Here is a 22,399-nt window from a genome sequence, read left to right on the forward strand (position 1 = left end):
TCCGCAGTTCGCCGCCCAACTCGTACTCTCTTCCGCTCTCTACCAATCTCCCACCTTCTCTCTTTCAATTTCTGTCTCTCTCTCTCTCTGATCTCGTCTGACAGGACAGTCCAGCAGGTGGGGCCCAGTCAGGAGTCACGAGAGCCGGATATTAATGGCTGACGGGACGCCTGTTCTTGTGCGTCTTCGGTCGAATAATTAGCCGTCCCCAGCGTTGCCGGCCGGCCGGCCGGCAACTCTTAATACCGTAGCGAGCAGTCCGCGGAATGCCCATAAATCACGCCGGGAAAACGGGCCACGGCGGGAAAGCAAAGGAGAGGAAAGGAAAGAGGATTTCTGCCGGCCGAAATTTCTCTCCACTTTCAACAAGCGCCAGGCACCTGTAATTGGTCCTAGCCTGGCTGCTACACGACCTGCACCGGCCGTTATGAATAATGGATAGTTCGCGTATTATTTTTGTAGCTTTCTCTCCCCCTTCCTTCGTTATTTCTGCAGCATACTGCTAAAAGTACGGGCAGTTTTGTTGGGAAAAAAGCTATTCTTCCGAAAACCAGGAACTGGTACTGATCAACTGTTGTCAGTGTCGTCGCCATGACCGTATCACATTCATAAAAATGGAAACAAACCGTCTTCACTGACCAATCGTGATATTTGTTCCAGTACACCAGTGAAAGAACAGACAAATTACAGGAATTGTGGAGTGGATTGAACATTCTAATGTGTACAGAAAATGCCTTGAGTGCAAATCGACGAAAGACAAAGATAATGAAAAGTATCAGAAATGAGAATAGCGAGGAACTTCACAGTTGGAGATCACAAAGTAGACGAAGCTAAGGAAGTCTGCTACCTAGGCAGCAAAGTAAACCATGAGGGTGGGAGCAAGAAGGAGACAAAATGCAGAACAGCACGGGGAGAAAGTGCATTCTTGGCCAAGAGAAATCTACATTACTGGCCATTGGAATTGCTACACCACGAAGATGACGTGCTACAGGCGCGAAATTTAACCGACATGAAGACGATGCTGTGATATGCAAATAATTAGCTTTTCAAAGCATTCACACAAGGTTGGCGCCGGTGGCGACACCCACAAGGTGCTGACATGAGGAAAGTTTAAAACCGATTTCTCATACTCAAACAGCAGTTGACCGGCGTTGCCTGGTGAAATGTTGTTGTGATACCTCGTCTAAGGAGGAGACACGCGTACCATAACGTTTCCGACTTTGATAACGGTCGGGTTGTAGCCTATCGCGATTGCGGTTTATCGTATCGCAACATTGTTCCTCGCGTTGGTCGTGATCCAATGACTGTCAGCAGAATATGGGATCGGTGAGTTCAGGAGGGTAAGACGGAATGTCTTGCTGGATCCCAACGGCCTCATATCACTAGCACTCGGATGACAGGCATCTTATCCGCATGGCTGTAACGGATCGTGCAGCCACGTCTCGATCCCTGAGTCAGCAGATAGGGACGTTTACAAGACAACAACCATCTGCACGAACAGTTCGACGACGTTTGCAGCAACATGGACTATCAGCTCGGAGACCATGGCCGCGGTTACGCTTGAGGCTGCATCACAGACAGGAGCGCCTGCGATGGTGTACTCAACGACGAACCTGGGTTATGTTTTCGGATTCCAGGTACTGTTTACAGTATCATGACGGTCACATCCGTGTTTGGTGACATCGCGGTGAACGCACATTGGAAGCGTACATTCGTCATCGCCATACGGGCTTATCACCCTGCGTGATGGTATGGGGTGCTACTGGTTTCACATCTCGGTCACCTCTTGTGCCGGCACTTTGAACAGTGGACGTTACATTTCAGATGTGTTACGACCCATGGCTCTACCCTTCATTCGATCCCTGCGAAACCCTACATTTCAGCAGGATAATGCACGACCGCATGTTGCAAATCCTGTACGAGCCTTTCTGGCTGCAGAAAATGTTCGACTGCTGCCCTCGCCAGCACATTCTCCAGATCTCTCACCAATTTGAAACGTCTGGTCAATGGTGGCCGAGCAACTGGCTCGTCACAATACGCCAGTCACTACTCTTGATGAACTGTGGTATCGAGTTAACCGCAGCTGTACCTGTACGCGCCATCCAAGCTCTGTCCGACTCAATGCCCTGGCATATCAAGGCCGTTATTACGGCCAGAGGTGGTTCTTCTGGGTACTGATTTCTCAGGATCTATGCGCCCAAACTGCGTGAAAATGTAATCACATATCAGTTCTAGTATAATATATATGTCCAATGAATACCCGTTTATCATCTGCATTTCTTCTTGGTGTAGCAATTTTAATTGCCAGTAGTGTACTAGCATCAAACGTAGGTCTTTATTTGGGGAAGACGTTTCTGAGAATGTGCGTTTGGAGCACAGCACTGTATGTTTGCTAGATTTGGACTGTGGGAAAACCGGAACAGAACAGAAGCAACTGAGATGTGGTGTTACAGAATACAGTTGAGAATTGGGTGGACTGACAAGATAAGGAATGTGAAGTTTCTCCGGAGAATCTGCGATGAAAGGAACATACGGGAAACTCTGACAAGAAGAAGGGACAGCATGACAAGACATCTGTTAAGATATCACGGAATAATTACCGAATTAGGAGAGGGAGCTGTAGGTTGTAGAAACTGTAAAGGATGGCAGCAATTGGCCTACATCCAGCAAATAACTGAGGTCGTAGGTTGGATGAAATGGTTCAAATGGCTCTGAGCACTATGGGACTCAACTGCTGTTGTCATAAGTCCCCTAGAACTTAGAACTACTTAAACCTAACTAACCTAAGGACATCACACACATCAAGGCCCGAGGCAGGATTCGAACCTGCGACCGTAGCGGTCGTGCGGTTCCAGACTGTAGCGCCTTTAACCGCTCGGCCACTTCGGCCGGCAGGTCGTAGGTTGCAAGTGCTATTCTGAGAGGAATAAGTTAGTGCAGCAGAGGAATCCGTTGAAGGCCGCTTCTTTCCACAAATAATAGGTGGCACCATAACTTCCCATCTTATGTTGCGACCAGAGGAAATTACTTCCGTCCGGCCACAACTGTGAGTACTTCGATCGCTCTGGGAGAAGGCGCATCAAACTAGAACACGTGAAATATTAGTTGCCGGCAGCTGGTGGCCGAGCGGTTCTAGGCGCTTAAGTCTGGAACCGCGCGACCGCTACGGTCGCAGGTTCGAATCCTGCCTCGGGCACGGATGTGTGTGATGTCCTTAGGTTAGTTAGGTTTAAGTAGTTCGAAGTCCTGGGGGACTCATGACCTCAGATGTTAAGTCCCATGGTTCTCAGAGCCATTTGAGCCAAATATTAGTTCACTTCATTATATAAATGAATGAAGGGTTTACTTGACTTTGACATATGGCTTTGTCACGGATTTGCTCGACAATTTGCAACTGTCATTCGCTATAAAGCATCATTAGCCTCGCAGATTAACAAGCTGTTCCCTTATAGTACAGTGTGCAACATTTATGAAAGTACATTTTAATACTGTCACGGACCTACACTATCGTGTTATCTACTGTAATTGAAGTCATGAACTGGCACGAGCTCTTGCATGCTCGACACTATATTGACCTCAGTGTGAGTGCACTTCATGACTGTGAGGGAAGTGTGGTCTTCTGGAGTGCCCCCATCGTCACTGTGGATTGCAGCGAGCCCCCGCTAATGTCTGTGGCATCGATAGTTGTTGCCAACTTTAATATGGTCATATTATATGCAATATGTATTGTTGGTAACTAAACTACTTATGCGAACAGTTAAACGTGACCCTGTTCGTGTTTATTGACTTCGTCTTCATTACATATGACTTATATGGTGACCAACAAAAGGGAAAAAAACAAAAATACTCCTGTTAACTCAGACACTGCTCTGATTGTTAAACGGCGATCTTGTCGAACAAGTTTACCGATTTTTTCAATGTTTGCATCAGTTTTTGCTAACAATGGTCTGCCAGTGCGAGTGTCATCACTGGTGTCTTCGCGGCCATCTTTAAATCGTTTAAACCACTCAAACACTTGTGTTCGCGATAATCAATCATCGCCGTACACTTGTTGTAACATTACAAACGTTTCACTTGCAGATTTTCCTAGTTTGAAACAAAATTTGATGTTAACACGCTGTTCTTTCTATACACTCAACATTTTCCGACGCACAGACAAAACGTCAACTACTTAAAACAGACGCCACGGGCAGACTGAGTGCAGGAGGCAGATGAAACTCGAGCAGTAGGCGGAGCGAGAGTCACGTGACAGGCCACGCGACTTTCAGCCTTATTGCATTCGTTTTATTGTTTCACCAGTACTAGTCCGGTTTTTTTCTAGCCACACCTCGTAAATAGGACGCAATACCTTGGGTTTGTTACAGGTGTAGTTAAAGTGAAAAGATGAAAGCCAGCTTGGGAAAGAAGAGACATCCATAGTTAATAATATTTTGCGTGTTCTCTGCGAACGTGAGTAGCTGTTCAATAGTTCCTTTGTTTGGATGTATCACGAATTCGAAGAACAGGTCATTTCAAGGCTATGCCCATTCTGCAGAGATTACATTCATGTACAGGTTGTTATCTTATGTGTCTGCTCTCCAAATGCAATTATGGCACACAGGGTACCACATGGTCATTAAGCCTGGTAACGAAATGTTCCCCATTACAAGTACCCGATCATCTCTAGAGTAATTCTAGAACTCTGAATAGAAAACAACTTTTGGTATTTTCCATAAATTAACAATAACAAGTATCCCTTTCGTTTCAAAAGTATGCTCTATGATGAAGACGAGGATTGCTGGAGGATTTTGTCGACTTACCACTTTGTTGTAACTGTGCTGCGGATTACAACCAAAGGAGACCCCTTATTATGTGAAGTGGATGCCTAGACCGTCACTCCTCGCTGTCAGACCATATGGTGAGCGATAGTCAGGTTGGTATCCCACGCTTGCCCAGGTCGTCTCCGGACACGTCTTCGGCCCTGAATCTCAGTTACTGGAGAAGAAATGTATTCAATATAAGTCCTGCCCTGAACAGAGCCAGCCAACAGGTGTCTGAAGAGGACCTGGACAGCAGTGGCATAACAGCCTGAGTGTCGCCCCCTGTACGGCCTGACTACCAGGATGATGGTCTGGGACGCTATTTCATTGCAGGATCCCTTTGGTTGTCATCCCCGGCACATTTCCAGCACCTTCATACGTTGACGATATTCTACGACCTATTTTGTTGCCCTTCATGCCAAGCAATCCTGGGCTTATATTTTAGCAAGATAATGCTCGCCCGCACACGGTGAGTGCTTCTACCGCTTGTCGTCATGATTGCTAAACCTTACCTCGGCCAGCAAGGTCATCGGATTTCTCCCCAGTGGAGAACATTTGGAGCATTGTGGGCAGGGCCCTCCAACCAGCTTGGAATTTTGAGATATAACGCTCCAACTGGCCAGAATTTGGCACGATGTTTGTCAGGAGGACATCCAACAACTCAGTTAATTGGTACTAAACCTAATAACTGATTTCACGATGGCCAGAGGTGGACCAATACTGTATTGATCCGCTCAACTTGAGAAGTTCCTTCTTGTGAGCAAGTCATTCAATTTTTCTGAAATTGTAATAATTTGTTTGTCTGTGCATGAACATTACATCTATCAGTTTCCGTCCCATTCGGATTGTTCCTTCGTGGTTCCTCGTTCTCTTTTTATCTTAGAGTCAACACTGCACAACAGAATAAAAGGATCACTTTTTAGAAACTTCGTGATTATTTCCAATTAGGACGTAGAGGTCTGAAACTTAGCTTAAAAGTACCTACAGCCTTCCCTAGTAACGATTCAAAATCGTGGCGTCCTGCGACGTCACCCCAGGACTCATCGACGTAATGTGTCGATACATTCGAAAAAAAGCCAGAGCTCAGAAATTCATGTGATGTGTGTTAATGCTGTCACATGGGTACCAAATATGACTAAAATTATGCTCATAGCTATTCGAAGAAATCTGAACGTATTTCGAAGCAAAAAAGGGTGATGACGCTTTTTCAGCCCTCCTGCTTCGCGCCCTCCTGTTATTGATCACGGGAAGGAGTGGGGGGTGACACTGCCTCACGGTTGAATAAAACGCCAATTGGAACACATCAGACCCCCAGCGCGCCAACTCCCCTTTTGTGGCGGCCTTCGTAGCGACAACACTTCGCTGTAGAAACGGCCTACGAAGTCACCGCCACACTTTTAATAGCGGGCCGACCGGTCCGCTGGAACAGTGAACAGAAAGATGATAACCCAAACACTCGGATTAAATGAAAGTCGGTACTTATCTTTATTAATGACGATACAGAACACAGTGGTGAACATGGTCTACAGAAATCTGTCTAGTTCGAGTCGGTGCGGCTAGGTCAGCGTCGGCTGACGACAAACAATAACTCTGCTGCGATGAACACACAACTGACTAGCAGGTACACAATTCGGTGGCGAGTATACAACTGAGCGGCGAATCCAGAACTGTCCTAGCGCTCGCGACTCCAGCGCTTAAGAAGCCAGAAGCCAGCGGTGGCGCGCGCAGACTTGCGGCGATTTCCTGTATCGCTGGCGCTTATGCGGACGGCGTCCGGACTTTGATGCTGCCAAACTTTTGGCAGCGGTCGCGGGTGGCATTACTGGCTAGGATATAACACTCCTCCCCCGCAAATCGCCGCACCGTCGCTGAATAATGACGTGGCGAGCGTCGACGGCGGGGGAGGGGTCTGGCCGCAGGCGTAGCAGAAGAGACCGGGGCGGAGACTGTTGTCGGTGGCAGTCCCCGGTCCGCACCCCAGCATTGGCTGCGCGGGGCCTCGGGAAACACCGACTGAAAACCGAGGTCAGGGTGCACGCCTGTGACCACGGGCGCAGCTTCTGGTACTGGACGCGACGGGGCGTCGGGACCCACGAAGAGAGGCAGCGTCTCCTGACGCTGTGTCGACGGCTGCTGAGTGGGCGCCGGACAAGGCGCTGCGGTGTCAGACTCCTTGGGGGTGCCCAAGGAAAGCGGCTGCAGTACAGGCTGCACAGCCACCGCTTGGGAAGGCGGCCCGGCTGAGGGGTCGACGTCCATCTGCTCCGAAGGCGGTGGCGACTGAAGAGGGACCGCAGGCGCCGGAGCGACCACCCGGGGCGCTCCCGTATGAAGCTGCGCGGGAGGCATCAACGGGACGGGCTGTCGGCGTGGTAGCGGCGACGGCTGCTGCTGCTGCTGCTGCCCTGGGGGCGGCAGCGAAGTCGGAAGGCGCGGCTGGAACCCGCCGCGGACCAAATCTGTGGACAAAGAACGAGCGGCAGAATCCGGGCGGCCAGCGCGGCGCAACTGGTTCTGATGCCTCCTGTGCACCCCAGTAGCACCTTGAACAGTATAAAAACCGCGACCCTGGACACTTATCACGGTACCACGTTCCCAACGACGGCGACCGTGATAAACTCTGAAAAAAACGGCGTCGTTGCGCTGAAAACGCGTGCGATGCTCAGAAGCGGCGGGTCGATCCGGGGGGTGCAACAACCGTAGTAGGGTGCGATGACGACGGCCGTGGAGAAGCTCCGCAGGCGAAGGGCCGTCGCGTGGCGTGGTCCGGTACGACGACAGGAACGTGATGAGAGCCTGCTGACGAGAGTGCGTAGCACGAAGGCGGTCCATATGATCCTTGAATGTGCGTACAAAACGTTCCGCTGCACCATTCGATTGAGGGTGGAACGGCGGAGTAAGAACATGGCGAATGCCATTGGCAGAACAAAAACTTTCAAATTCAGCAGAGGTAAATTGTGGACCATTGTCAGACACTAAAACTTCTGGAAGACCCTCAATACAAAAAATTGAAGTCAACGCCTGTATAGTTTGTGCAGACGTTGTAGACTGCATGGGCACAACAAACGGAAAATTACTAAATGCATCTATCACGATGAGCCAACGAGAATTCCAATATGGGCCAGCGAAATCAATATGTACTCGCTGCCAGGGACCGGCAGGGCGTGCCCACTCAAAATAGCGTTGACGCGGAGCAGCTTGGTGTTCGGCACACGTCGAACAATCTGTAGACATCTGCGTAATATGCTTATCAATGCCGATCCATGTACAATGACGGCGGGCAAGCTGCTTGGTGCGGACCACTCCCCAATGACCTTGATGCAACAAGTCGAGGACCTTGGATTGGAGCACTTGGGGAACCACTACACGAAGCTGGTCATGCTCGGTGCGTAACAGCAAAACTCCGTGCGAAACAGACAACAGATGACGTTGCGGAAAATAGCGACGAACCACAGGATCCGATATGTCCTTTGCCTTGGACGGCCAACCACGTTGAACAAAACGTAATAGTAAACTCAGATGAGGATCCGTAGCTGTCTCGCGTGCCACCTGACGATAATCAATCGGAAAATCCCGGAGGGATTGATGCTCATCGGCGTCAATCTGATGGCAAGAGTCGTCAGAGGAATCGAAGACCTCATCCGCAGCAATCGGCAATCGAGAAAGCGCGTCAGCGTTTGCATGCTGAGCTGTAGGGCGATACAGTATCTCATACTGGTGTTGTGATAACAAAAGAGCCCAACGTTGTAGTCTCTGAGCTGTCCGCTGAGGAACTGGTTTAGACGGATGAAACAGCGACGTCAGAGGCTTGTGATCTGTTACTAAATAGAATGGTCTACCATAGAGGTAGTGATGGAATTTTGTGACACCGAACACAATAGCCAACGCTTCCTTGTCCAATTGGCTATAATTACACTGAGATTTGTTTAGCAATTTAGAGGCGAACGCAATAGGACGTTCGGTGTTACCGACTCGGTGAGACAACACAGCACCGAGGCCGAAAGAAGAGGCATCACAAGCTAACACCAGAGGCTTGTTAGGGTCGTAATGGACCAGACAACGATCATTCAATAAAGCCTCTTTAAGCTGCTGAAAGGCTGATTGGCAATCAGCTGACCACACAAACGGAACATTCTTACGGCGGAGACGATGCAACGGTGCAGCAATCTGTGATGCATTAGGTATAAACCTAATATAATACGTCAATTTGCCAAGAACTGCTTGCAATTCATGCAGATTGCGAGGGGCGGGCAAATCACGAATAGCTGCTAAATGTGACTGGGAGGGATGAATGCCTTGAGCATTAATAACATGTCCCAGATACTCCAACTCCGTAAGGAAAAATGAACATTTATCGATGTTGCAACGTAGGCCTGCCTGAGACAACACTGTAAACAAACACTCCAAATTACGGAAATGTTCAGCACGCGTCCGACCGGACACAACAATATCGTCTAAATAGTTGCAACACGATGGCACATTAGCCAGAAGTTGTGACAAAAAACGCTGAAAAACAGCTGGAGCTGACGCACAACCAAAAGGCAAACGCAGAAAACGGAACAACCCCAACGACGTGTTTATGACAAAATACTGTTGTGATTGCTCGTCGAGGGGCAATTGCAAATATGCTTCACGGAGATCAATTTTGGAAAAGAAACGAGCTTCCCCTAACTTATCCATCAGCTCGTCCGGTCTAGGCAAAGGAAAAGAATCAATGACAGTCTGAGGATTAACTGTCGACTTAAAATCAGCACACAAACGTAACTTGCCAGACGGTTTCTTTATAATAACTAAGGGAGAAGCCCACTGGCTCGCTGAAACGGGTTGAATAACACCGTCGTTTTGCCAACGACGAAGTTCATCTTCTACAGGTGCCCGGAGGGCGTGAGGCACTGGACGAGCACGACAAAATCGAGGCTGAGCATTATCTTTTAACGTAATATGAGCGGCAAAGTTCGCAGCACAACCGAGTTCGTCTTTAAATATGTCACTGTATCGTTTACACAGATCGGTTATGCTGTCTTGAGGAACAACAACAGAATTAAGTTTCAACACATTGTCTTGGATAGACAGGCCAAACAAGTCAAAACAGTCTAATCCGAAAATGTTTACACTGTCTGTAGCGCGGAGCACTGTGAATGAAACTGTTTTTGTGTTGCCCCGGAATGTGGTTGGCACGCTACATACACCTAACACAGGAATTTGTTCTCCACTATAAGTAGCCAAAGAATGTTTTGCCGCTGAAAGTTTAGGGCGGCCGATAGCCGCATACGCAGCACTATTTATGAGAGTCACAGACGCACCAGTGTCTAATTGAAAATTGAAGGTCTTATCCTGGATGCGTAGCTTCACAAATAGTTTATTACACTGTCTCTAGATCGGTGCAGCGGAGGCGGAAGACACAAAATCAGCGCGTTTAGCGCGTGTTCGCTGCTTACGACAACTCGTGGGTTGGGCGGGTGGAACAACAACTCCCGCTTCACTTGCAGTCTGTACATTACTTTTTACAGCGTTTGAATTACGTTTGGGTCGCATAGCAGAGGGCTGGGTGGGTGGCTTATTGCGAACAAGTTTATTACCCACACGAACCGTGGAAGAGTCTTTAAACGCGACCTTCTGGGCGGGCTGGCTTTGAAGAACATGAATATCCATGGGCTGGGCAGCACTAGAATTGTTCTTGCGTTTACGCAAACAAACAGTCTGGATGTGTCCTTTCCTTTGACAAAAGTGACAAACCGCGTTTCTTAACGGGCAACGTTCACGAGGATGAGCAAGAACACACTTAGGGCAAGACTTAACTCTATCATTTTGCACACGCGGCTGACGAATGTGTTTAACATGACGCGGCCGGCTAGTGTTTACAGTCTGACTCTGCCGGTGGGGCCGCGGGCGTGACATAACTTGCTTAGCACAGGCAATTTGAGAAATACATGGCTGATCTAACTCACACTCAGCATAGTCAAAAGTATCTTGCGCTTCAATAATGTTCATCACAGTCTCTAATGACGGGTCAGGCAACTTTAAGATAGCAGCACGAATACGAGAATCTGCAATGTTTTGAGTAATAGCGTCTCGTAACATGACATCACTGTAGGAAGCTCCACACACACAATTAAATCGGCACTGACGTGTGAGGCCCCGTAAATCTGTTAACCACTGCTTATTAGATTGATGTGGCAGTTTCTTTAATCTGAAGAACTTGAATCTGGCCGCTGCCACATGAACTCGCGACTCGAAATACTCAGCAAGCTTTGTAACAACAACGTCATAATCTAAAGCTTCTGGCTTGGATTCCGGGAACAACTTACAAAGTAGTCTATAGACTTCCACGCCTGCAGTGGAAATTAAATAAAGCTGCCGCTCATTACCTGTGATTTTGTAGACTGACATGTGCGCCTGCAACTGCGCGAAATATTCTTGCCATTCTTCTCGTGATGCCTCAAAAGCACGAAAAGGCGGTGCTGCCTGTGCTTGTTCCTTGTGTGGTGGTGGATTAGCCGCTTGTTTGGCGATTGCTTCCACCAGACTTTGTATTTGCTGACTCTGTAACAAGATCAACTGTTGTAATTCGGCAGATATGGTGAACACAAATTAAACCAGCCCCCAAAATTCTATCTCAAGAAACAAGTTAAACCAGCCCTGCACACGAGTTCGGAAGTCCTCGTCGCCAGTTTTGTGGCGGCCTTCGTAGCGACAACACTTCGCTGTAGAAACGGCCTACGAAGTCACCGCCACACTTTTAATAGCGGGCCGACCGGTCCGCTGGAACAGTGAACAGAAAGATGATAACCCAAACACTCGGATTAAATGAAAGTCGGTACTTATCTATATTAATGACGATACAGAACACAGTGGTGAACATGGTCTACAGAAATCTGTCTAGTTCGAGTCGGTGCGGCTAGGTCAGCGTCGGCTGACGACAAACAATAACTCTGCTGCGATGAACACACAACTGACTAGCAGGTACACAATTCGGTGGCGAGTCTACAACTGAGCGGCGAATCCAGAACTGTCCTAGCGCTCGCGACTCCAGCGCTTAAGAAGCCAGAAGCCAGCGGTGGCGCGCGCAGACTTGCGGCGATTTCCTGTATCGCTGGCGCTTATGCGGACGGCGTCCGGACTTTGATGCTGCCAACCTTTTGGCAGCGGTCGCGGGTGGCATTACTGGCTAGGATATAACATCCCCCATCCGTAATTCTGAGTATTTCAAAAATGTAACTGTACAGAGAAAACCCGTTGTACAGGTGTAGACCCCCGCAGGCAGGCTACACCTATACACTAGCACCTGCTAGCAGACATGCCAGATCTGCAGTGTGTCAGGGAGCTGCCTGAGAGCAAGTGCTTAGGACTCCATTACAGGTTGTATCTGTGAGTCACAGAAATTCTCTCTAGATAATTTTGTAATTGGAATTGATCGTCTGATGAATGTACTAGACGGTAAATTACAGCGTCATCTACGAACAATCTAATGGGGCTGCTCAGATTATTTATGTAAATCAGGATCAGCACAGGGCCTATGACACTACCTTGCGGAACGCCAGATATCACTTCTGTTCTACTCGTTGATTTACTATCACTACGAACTGCGACCTCCCTGAGAAGAAATCACGAATCCAGTCACACAACTGAGACGATACTCCATATGCACGCAATAGTCTCTTGTGAGGAACGGTATCAAAAGCCTTCTGGAAATCTAGGAATATGGAATCGATCTGAGATCCCTTGTCGACAGCACTCATTAATTCATGGGAATAAAGAGCTAGCTGTGTTGCACAAGAACGATATTTTCTGAATCCGTGATGGTTATGTATCAATAAGTCATTTTCTTCAAAGTGATCCATAATGTTCGAGTACAGTAAATGCTCCAGAATCCTGCTGCAGATTGAGGTCAGTGTCATGGGTCTGTAATTCAATAGGTTACTTCTATTTCCTTTCTTGAATATTGGTGTGACCTGTGCTACTTTCCAGTCTTTATGAACAGACCTTTAGTAAATAAGGGGTTGTATATGATTGCTAAGGAAGGCGCTATTGTGTCTGCATACTCTGAAAGGAACCTGATTAATATACCATCTGGATCGGACGACTTGCATTTCTTAAGTGATTTAAGTTTTTTCGCAACACCTAAGATATCTCCTTTTATGTCAACCATGCTAACAGCTGTTCTGGTTTCGAATTATGGAATTTCGTGAAGAAATTACGGAAAACTGTATTTAGTAACTCCGCTTTAGTGGCGTCAAGATCGGTATCATTTCCATCGCTATCGCGCAGTGACGGTATTGACATGTTTTTTTGCCACTGGTGTACTTTCCATTCGACCAGATTCTCTGTGGGTTTTCTACCATCTTTTGAGAGAATGTTTCATTGTGGAAACTATTAAAAGCATCTCCCATTGACGTACGCAGTAAGTTTCGAAATTCCTTGAAACTTAGCCAGTCCTGTGGATTTTGTGTTCTTCTGAATTTGGCATGCTTTTTTCGTTGCTTCTGCAACAGTGTTCTGACGTGTTTTGTGTACCATGGTGGATCAGCCACTTCTCTTATTAACTTACGTTTTATCAATGTATCTATTGCTGTCGATACTGTATCATTGAATTTGAGCCACATCTGGTCTACACTTACATAATTAGCTTGGAGGGAATGGAGACTCTCTCTTTGGAAGGCACCAAGCGAATTTTTATCTGCTGTTTTAAATAGATATAATTTGCGTTTATTTTTTCTGGAAACAAAAAAGAGACAATCTTCATTTTAGTTCACTTCTTAAAGGAAACGACAGACTTCAGAGAAACAAGACGAAATACATTTTCTTAACAATATTGCAGGCTCTGTCTCTCGTTATATTAAACCTAATATTCTTTAAACGTATTCCTTAGCCCGGCACAACTATAAAAACATCAGCTTAGAACGACTGTGAAGAGTGAATAACACAATGTCTTCGTTGGCCTATTTCTATGAAATACCGAGAAGCTGTGAGTTCCGCGTCTCATACCCCTTTGTTTTGAGTTACACCACCACTCTGATCAGCGTTCTGGGTGCTGCATTACCCGATCTCGAAGCTGTGTGGCGCCTCGGGCGTTCTTAGACGTGATCGTGGAACTTTTTTTTTCCAAAACTGTTAGTGAAAGGATTTTTTCCAACTGACCGCGCTTTTCGTATCAGGCAGTTCGAAATTAATATTTTCCACTTTAGCAGCGATGAAACAAACGTATGTAACTGCACCGTTATAGTACCAGTTCCTTTCGACCAGCCCATATCCAGCGAGAGTAGACGGAAGTTTGGTACTGGCGCCAAATCGATTATGCGTATATCAGGAGAATATGAAACCTGCATTATAACATTAACAGATCGTTAACAACTTTGCTACCATCACCTAGCTGTTAAAGACAAATGACTGTTAGTATACTTTACCATACTTACTTCTTTTGCCATTATATGAGTATTTATCAATCTTTCGTTTTTGAGGATGTGATATCGGAATATATGTGTTCACTGATGTTAACCAATGTGGGGTGTTTATATGTTGTACTATCTGAGTACCTGGCATTGCCCAGGTACGTGTTTATTTCAATCTTGAATTAGTCCAGCCCGTCCTTCTCCCTCTCTTGTCCATTGCCTCCTTCACCCCCCTCTTTCTCCACCTCTTTACCCCCTCTCTCTGTTTGCCTCCTCCAACCCCAGTTCCCTGTCCTCCTTCTTCTGCCCCTCTCTGTCCTTCGCCTCCCTGTCGATCTGCCCCTCCCTCTGTCTCTGTATACCTGCCCCTAGAACCATTTGCTCACCTGTCCATTTACTTCTACTCTCTCTCCGTCTATATCCACACCCCGTCTCCCTGCCAATCTCCCAAATCCACTCTCCCTGCACATTTCCACCTTTTTCTTTCTTTTCCCATTTCTTTCTCTCCCCTCTCTCTGTCCGTTTGCCGTTCCCCTTCTGTCTGTCTATATTCTCCTCCTCCCATTTCGTTCCGCCTTATCACCTTTACCCCACCTATAATTAGGTGCTGGTCCGCCCTCTACAGTGTTTCTTTACGTATCGCTCCAGGGATTAAGCATGAATTTTTTACCCATGATATTGTATTTCCAGTGTACGCACATGTAAAATATATTTCACATCTATTTAATACACTATGTGATCAAAAGTATCCGGACACACCCAAAAACGTTCGTTTTTCACATTAGGTGCATTGTGCTGCCACCTACTGCCAGGTACTCCATATCAGCGCCCTCAGTAGTCATTAGACATCGTTAGAGACAAGAATGGGGCGTTCCGTGGAACTCACCGATTTCGTACATGATCAGGCGATTGGGTCTCACTTGTGTCATTTCTGAATAAGTGGGATTTCCACACCTCTAAACATCCCTAGGCCCAGTGTTTACGATGTGATAGTGAAGCGAAACCGTGAAGGCACACATGCAACATAAAAGCGTACGGGCCGACCTCGTCTGTTTACTGACAGAGACTGCCGACTGTTGAAGAGGGTCGAAATGTGTGATATGCAGACATCTGTCCAGACAGTCACACAGGAATTCCAAACTGCATCAGGATCCACTGCAAGTACTATGACCGTCAGGTGAGAAAACTTTAATTTCCTTGTCGCGCAGCTGCTCATAAGCCACACATCACACCGGTAAATGTCAAACGACGCCTCGCCTGGTGTAAAGAGCTTAAAAACTGGGGGATTGAACAGTGGACTAACGTTGTGCGGAGTGACGAATCACCGTACACAACGTGACGATCCCATGGCAGGGTGTGGATATGGAGAATGACCAGTGAACGTCACCTGCCAGCGTGTGTACTGCCAACAGTAAAATTCAGAGGTGGTGTTATGGTGTAGTCGTGTTTTTCATGGAGGGGGCTTGCAACCGTTGTTGTTTTGCATGGCACTATCACAACACAGGCCTACATTAATGTTTTAAGCACTTTCTTGCTTCCCACTGTTGAAGAGCAATTCGGGGACAGCGACTGCATCTTTCAACACGATCGAGCATAATGTACGGCCTGTGGCGGAGTTGTTACACGACAATAACATCCCTGTAATGGACTGGCCTGCACAGAGTCCTGACCTGAATCCTACAGAACATCTTTGTGATGTTTTGGAACGCCGACTTCGTGCCAAGCCTTGCCGACCGACATCGATACCTCTCCTCAGTGTAGAACTCCGTGAAGAATGGGCTGCCATTCCCCAAGAAACCTTCCAGTACCTGATTGAACTTATGTCTGCGAAAGTGGGAGATGTCATCAAGGCTACAGGTGGGCCAACACTATACTGAATTCCAATATTACCGAGGGCGCCTCGAACTTGTAAGTCTTTTTCAGCCAGGTGTTCGGATACTTTTGATCAGCTAGTGTATATTGCAAACTTATTTGTACACATATTTCATCTGTACATCTAGCAAATTTCGCGCCACTGTTTCATTTTCACAGAGCTCAGTGCGTATGACGTTGTAAATCCTGAACTGTGGGTCGTACACTGATACAATATAGCAGGTCATCCAGTGGCGTAACTTGATACTGACTACGAAAGGTGTCGTGAATACAGCTGGCGTGTCTTGAAAGCTTTCAGGCGCCGACACCACACTGCAACACATCACTGTCGGGCGTGTTGCCAGCTCCGCCCCTGCGTCTGCACGACGTTTCGGTACCGCCATTTGCAGCGCGACCTGCCGAGGGCTTTCGCGTACACCGGACCAAACCAGAGAGGGCGTGTAAATCAGCAAGACAGATCGCTCCTGCCACGAACCTTTTGCTGCATCCGTCAATATCTCGAACAGCCAATCAGAAGGTGAAGTACCTCCGCCGTACGCGTATTTAGGATCGTCCCCACGCCGATTACGGCAGTTCCGACGCAGCCAGTGAAAAGTTGAGGTCTGCTATGGCTCCAGTGCCGCTTCGATCGCACGCCAACTTCGACGCCAAGAGACCTCGGAAATACGCTTGCGGGCCTGTTGGTATTCTGTCAAACTCGTTTAGCAAGACTGTAAAAACTGTGACCTCGTACAGATCGTAACTTACATCTTAGTTTGTTCCAATGTTCTCCACTCAAAGAGAGCGTTGACTCAAACGTTTGGTAGTTAGACAAGCAGAGAACGCTGACTGTAGAAACTTCTATTGTGTTGTCTCCTTGACCAAGATTTCTATTCCAAGTACTTACGTTTAGTTCTGAACTTATTTTCCTGTTAGGTACTAGTTACGAAGTTTATTACTTGTTTTGACAGTCAATGAAGACCCTTTATGTCCTTATATATAGAGGATAAACTATATGCTCGTGTGTTTTTTGAGGAAGTCAAATATATTTCAAGAGTTAGTAGTACAGAATAATAAACTGAAGCGTCATACGCGATGCGGCTGTTTTTTACTCATCTCAGTTTTTATGACGTTATATATCCTGAACTATATGTCATACAGTCACATATTTTTGTAGGTACGTTCAACAGTATACGGAGATTCTCCTTGAGAAATGTGTCGTAAATACAGTTTGTAAGCCGGCCGTAGTGGCCGTGCGGTTCTAGGCGCTACAGTCTGGAACCGAGGAACCGCTATGGTCGCAGGTTCGAATCCTGCCTCGGGCATGGATGTGTGTGATGTCCTCAGGTTAGTTAGGTTTAATTAGTTCTAAGTTCTAGGGGACTGATGACCTCAGAAATTAAGTCCCATAGTGCTCAGAGCCATTTGAACCGTTTTGAACAGTTTGTAAAGAAATAATAAATTAAAATGTCATGCTTCATGAGGCGTTTTTACTGCATGAACAGCAAAAATGTAGTAAGCTATAACCTTTTTTCCTTCATCGTTGAAATTATGTGTAAAGTTTGTTGCAAGTCACTAACTGCTCTCATTCTCACATACTGTGTGATTAAAGTAAGGGTACTGGCGCTTCGTGGGCTACAATGCTTCATCACCCCAAAATCCATCCCATAGGAAGATAGTTGGTCCCCCCCCCCCCCACCCCATTCCCCACCATCAACAATGTGTGATTTGCGTACCAAGTTTAGTTGAAATCAGTCCGGTTGTTTAGGAGGAGATGAACAACATACATACATACATACGTACGTACATACATTATGATATATGTAAATGCATTTTATAATAGCCGCGACGGTTAGGTCCGCGCGGTGTGAGGGGCCCCCGCCCCCCCTCCCCCTTTCGGAGGTTCGAGTCCTCTCTCGAGCGTGGGTGTGTGTGTTGTACTTAGCGTAAGTTAGTCTAAGGTAGATTAAGTAGTATGTAAGCCTACGGACCGATGACCTCAGCAGTTTGGTCCCATAGGACCTTACCACAAATCTCCAAAATTTTATAATATGTATGGACTTTATGAAACAAATGTGAGATTCGCCGTCGTCTGCCATTATGTTTACGTATCTGACCAATCGGAATAAAACAAAATATTTCACCTTGCTGAAAGGCCCGAAACAAAATTCGAATTTTAAATATGTCAGCTGCACTATTACAAGTCCTTCTGTTTACTTTCGGGAACTCACCTTCTTGTAGCCTTCCCAGAGTCACGTGTAACTTCAATTACTTTTTCAGTCATCTTTGCGCAGTTATATGATGATTTTGGCTTATTTTACAGCGATATTCATAAGTTTTTCGCAATTTATATTTCTTGTGATTCAGTTTATTATTTGTGAACGTGAATTTTACAGTAACTTTGGTATCGAAACTGATTTTTTTACCTTTCAAGTGGCAAATATTACTTTATTGCGATCTGAGTTAAGTTATTCAGGAACATTCACTGTCAAAATTTTATAATTTAATTTAGCATGCAGTTTTCTAGTGATAGAATCTTAATAGGAATGTTGTTTGTCGCGTAGACTTGAAATAACTCCCCTTTCTTACATAATAATCCCGACTACGAGGCTTCGAATTGAATCTCACGGGAGGCAGTTGGGTTACAGCTGACATACCGTTTTAATTTGCGGTGAACGAAATTTGTGTCCAGTGTACCTAATGTTATGTTACAGCTGTTTTGTAAGTGATAAACCCTTACGTTACTACTACGTTAGGTGACACCAGTTAAGGGAAACTGTCGACTCCACAAATAATTCAGAATGCTTTATTACTGATGACGTGTTTCAACAGCTAAGACTGGCATCTTCTGAAATTATAAAATGCTGCTACCCGCCCAAGTCCATTATGAGTGTATCACACGTGCCATACTTACGTTATACTGGATAGTATGTAGCACATTACACACAGGTTTGGAAAAATTAAAACAAGTTAGACGCAAATAGAAACAATATAGCAAAAAAGCACCTCGCGTAACTGTATTGTTTTTCTGACAAACCTGGTTATATTTTCAACAACCGTGTACAGAATGTACTACATACTATCCACTATAATGTCAACAATAATGTTAATTGATGGAACCGGTCATCCGTAATGAATGCGTTCTTCAAAGTACGTAGAGATTGCGCCTTCCCGTCTCTGATTATCAGAAATTACAATTCGACTAAGAACTTGGTATGCTTGCCGGGTTTCTAATTTTCAGAGTTTCAGTCAATAGGACAGTCATGAAAAGTCCACGATTCTCTGTTCCTACATTTTTGTTCTGAACTAATATTGCCCTAAAAACAAATTAAAAATATTTGAGTTTCTCCAGCAGTAACAAAGGTTTATCGGAGACTGTCCTCAGTTATCAGATCAATTCTAAAACAGTAAATCCTTCCAGAATTTTCCGAATGAGGAATGCCCTCCCGTGCATTCTAGATCCTGCTGAGATCTGAATGAAAGAAGTGAGAGTTCAAGAATGGTCTGTGCTGCCCACCTGAGCCGGGAATAGATCTGTCAATAATTCTATGTGGAAGATATTAATGGGTACAGTGAAAAACATTATTCAGCAGGTAATAGTGTAAGAATATGGAAATATATTATCTCTAAATGTGAATATATTGATATCTATTTCTTGCATTTCAAAGATCTTGGGTGCTGGACGTTGTTACTTACCTCTGCTACAGTCTTGAGAGTTACCAGGTGTACCGGTATGAAATGAGCGTTAAGATACAAATGTGTCGATAAGGAACATTTGTTGTGAACGAGCCTTAATTTTTTTTTTGTTTGGTTGGTATGACATATGTCAATGATACCTAGTATACATCAAGTCATGGAACAAACAACATCATATGTTTTCATCGTGTTAACAATCTCGAATTTTGTACCAGAAAGTGATGATTTGCGGAAAGCATTAATTTTTTGTTTTCATTTGAAAAAAAGTGGTGCAGAGTCTCATCGAATGCTTGTCGAGGCTTCTATCAGAAGCAACATGCAAAAGATGGTTTCAACGGTTCAGAAATTATGATTTTTATGTAAGAATTGAAGAACGTGGAAGATCACCAAAAAAGTTCAAAGACGCCGAATTGGAAGCAATATTGGAGGAAAACGATACTTTGAGCCAGAAGCAAATGGCAGCAATGCTAAATGTTGCACAACAAACAATTTCTGACCGTTTGAAAGCTATGGGAAAGATCCAAATGTGTGGAAAATGGGTGCCACATTAATTGAATGAAAGAGCGATGGGAAGCCGAAAAACCATTAGTCAAATTTTGCATCAAAGACATGAAAGAAAATCAATTTTGCATCGAATTGTTACTGGCAATGAAAAATGGATTTATTTTAAGAATCCTAGACGGATAAATCATGGGTTAATCCGGGACAACCATCAACATCGACTGCAAAACCAGATCGATTCGGCAAGAAGACAATGCTCTGTGTGGGGTTGGAGCAGAAAGGTGTGGTGTATCATGAGCTTCTAAAACCCGGTGAAACTGTGAATACTAATCGATACAGACAACAAATTATCAATTTGAACTGTGCATTGATCGAAAAAACACCAGAATGGGCCAGAAGACATGGCAAAGTATTTTTTTTTTTTTACACGACAATGCACCTGGACACAAAGCAAAACTGGTTCAGGATACAATCATAACACTAGGCTGGTAGCTGCTACCCCACCCGCCGTATTCACCAGACTTGGCCCCTTCCGACTACCATTTGTTTTCATCAATGGGACACGCACTGGCTAAGGAACACTTCGATTCCTACGAAGAAGTCGAAAATTGGTTTGCTTCAAAAGACATTTCTATTGACATGGTGTCCACAAATTGCCAGAAAGGTGATCAAATTGTATAGAAAGCAATGGTCAGTACTTTGAATAAAATGTTTTTACTTTTCAATACAAAATTAGTGTTTCAATTTAACAAAAAAACTCTCATATCATACCGGCACACCTGGTACACTGATATAGAAAGTACAACAGTACATAGCACTCTGTAAATGGATTATATACCCTATCAACTTATAAGCTTGTTTAAAATATCCATATTTGTTTACCTGTGCTATTATATATGAGTGACGAAGGTTCTGATAAGCAATTATACTGCGGATAATTGTGACTTTCTAGTAGAATCTGCTGGCTATGGATGAGTATGGACAGCTACTACTTGTTATCAGCATCGTTAGCCTCCCTGTTTTATCTTTTATTGCAACTGTCATCCTATCGTTGGTTTGTTATACACTTACATAAAGTGGACAAAATAAAATTGGCCAAAAAGTGCATTCAGCTGTTAGGATATCATTAAAAGTTCTTCGTGAACCAACTGAAAGTGATTCTTTGAAAATAATAGTTCTTCCATACACAACCGTGAGTTTTATTGACGTGAAAAATTTATAGTTACTTATGAGACGCTGATAAATCGATATTTCACAGAACTCATTTCAAACAGTATGTAAATCGTAAACATATTATTATATAAAAAAAATGTTGTTTAAAACTTTCAGGCCAAGGTCAACAGAATACAGTTTTACGCTGTGTTACACACACACACACACACACACACACACACACACACACACACACACGTTAATGTGATTCTTCTAAATTTTTTTTGCATAGAGCGGTTGTCTTTTTTATGGATATATGTGATCTACACATATTCTAATGTAAGCTAATATGTGGTCTCTTATATTGCGTACTGCAAAAACCCATCTCCATTTTGTGATTTCTTACTTTATCTATTTTTCTTGTGTTTTCTTTTCCATTTCTATTCTTTCCTTTTCTTGTGCACATTATTGTTTCTAAAGAAATCTACTTTCTTTGCATGTAGTATTAATAACGTTGGTTGAGTAATTGTACTCCCTATTCTCATTTTAGCCAATTACATTATAAACCTTTAGTGTCATTCTCATTTTTACCAACCTTTAGTGGTCAGGCTGGGTGTTGATAACAGCCCAGTCATTCTTAACGATGTGTTATGGATGATCTTTGGTACCTCTCTAGAAAATAATTTGCGAGCTTCGGGTAAAAATAGAATGTACTGTGGAAGCCAGAGTCCCACAGAATACTCAATGTGGGCGACCATTTACGTTACTGTCAGCTGAGAAAGCTTAGAGTTCTATTCCGAAACGTCTCCTTGTTTGTGTGGTTAATTCAGCAATAGATTCAGGCAGAAGAGGGAACAGTGCAAGAGGTATTACATGAATGATTTAAAGGTGACGGAGATGGAGGAAAGCAAATGGACAGTTGTGAAGTTCTCTCTCATCAGAGCCACACGGAAACCAAGAGTGAAGACAACTAGTATCACAAGTAGGTACAGCAGATAATCAAAGCACACG

General features: G+C 45.0%; 1 protein-coding gene across 1 annotated transcript in view; it reads right to left on the reverse strand.

Annotated features, from left to right (window-relative positions):
* Positions 1-6,618: 6,618 nt before the first annotated feature.
* LOC126195762 (uncharacterized) overlaps positions 6,619-22,399 on the reverse strand; it is a 36,212-nt gene continuing 20,431 nt past the window's right edge. The window contains exons 2-3 of the mRNA XM_049934389.1: positions 6,917-7,258; positions 6,619-6,812 (exon numbers count right to left, since the gene is read on the reverse strand). Of these exons, the coding sequence (XP_049790346.1) occupies positions 6,619-6,812; positions 6,917-7,258 (536 nt within the window). The remainder of the gene's footprint in view (positions 6,813-6,916; positions 7,259-22,399) is intronic.

This window comes from Schistocerca nitens, chromosome 7 (genome assembly GCF_023898315.1).
Source record: "Schistocerca nitens isolate TAMUIC-IGC-003100 chromosome 7, iqSchNite1.1, whole genome shotgun sequence".
NCBI lineage: Eukaryota > Metazoa > Arthropoda > Insecta > Orthoptera > Acrididae > Schistocerca > Schistocerca nitens.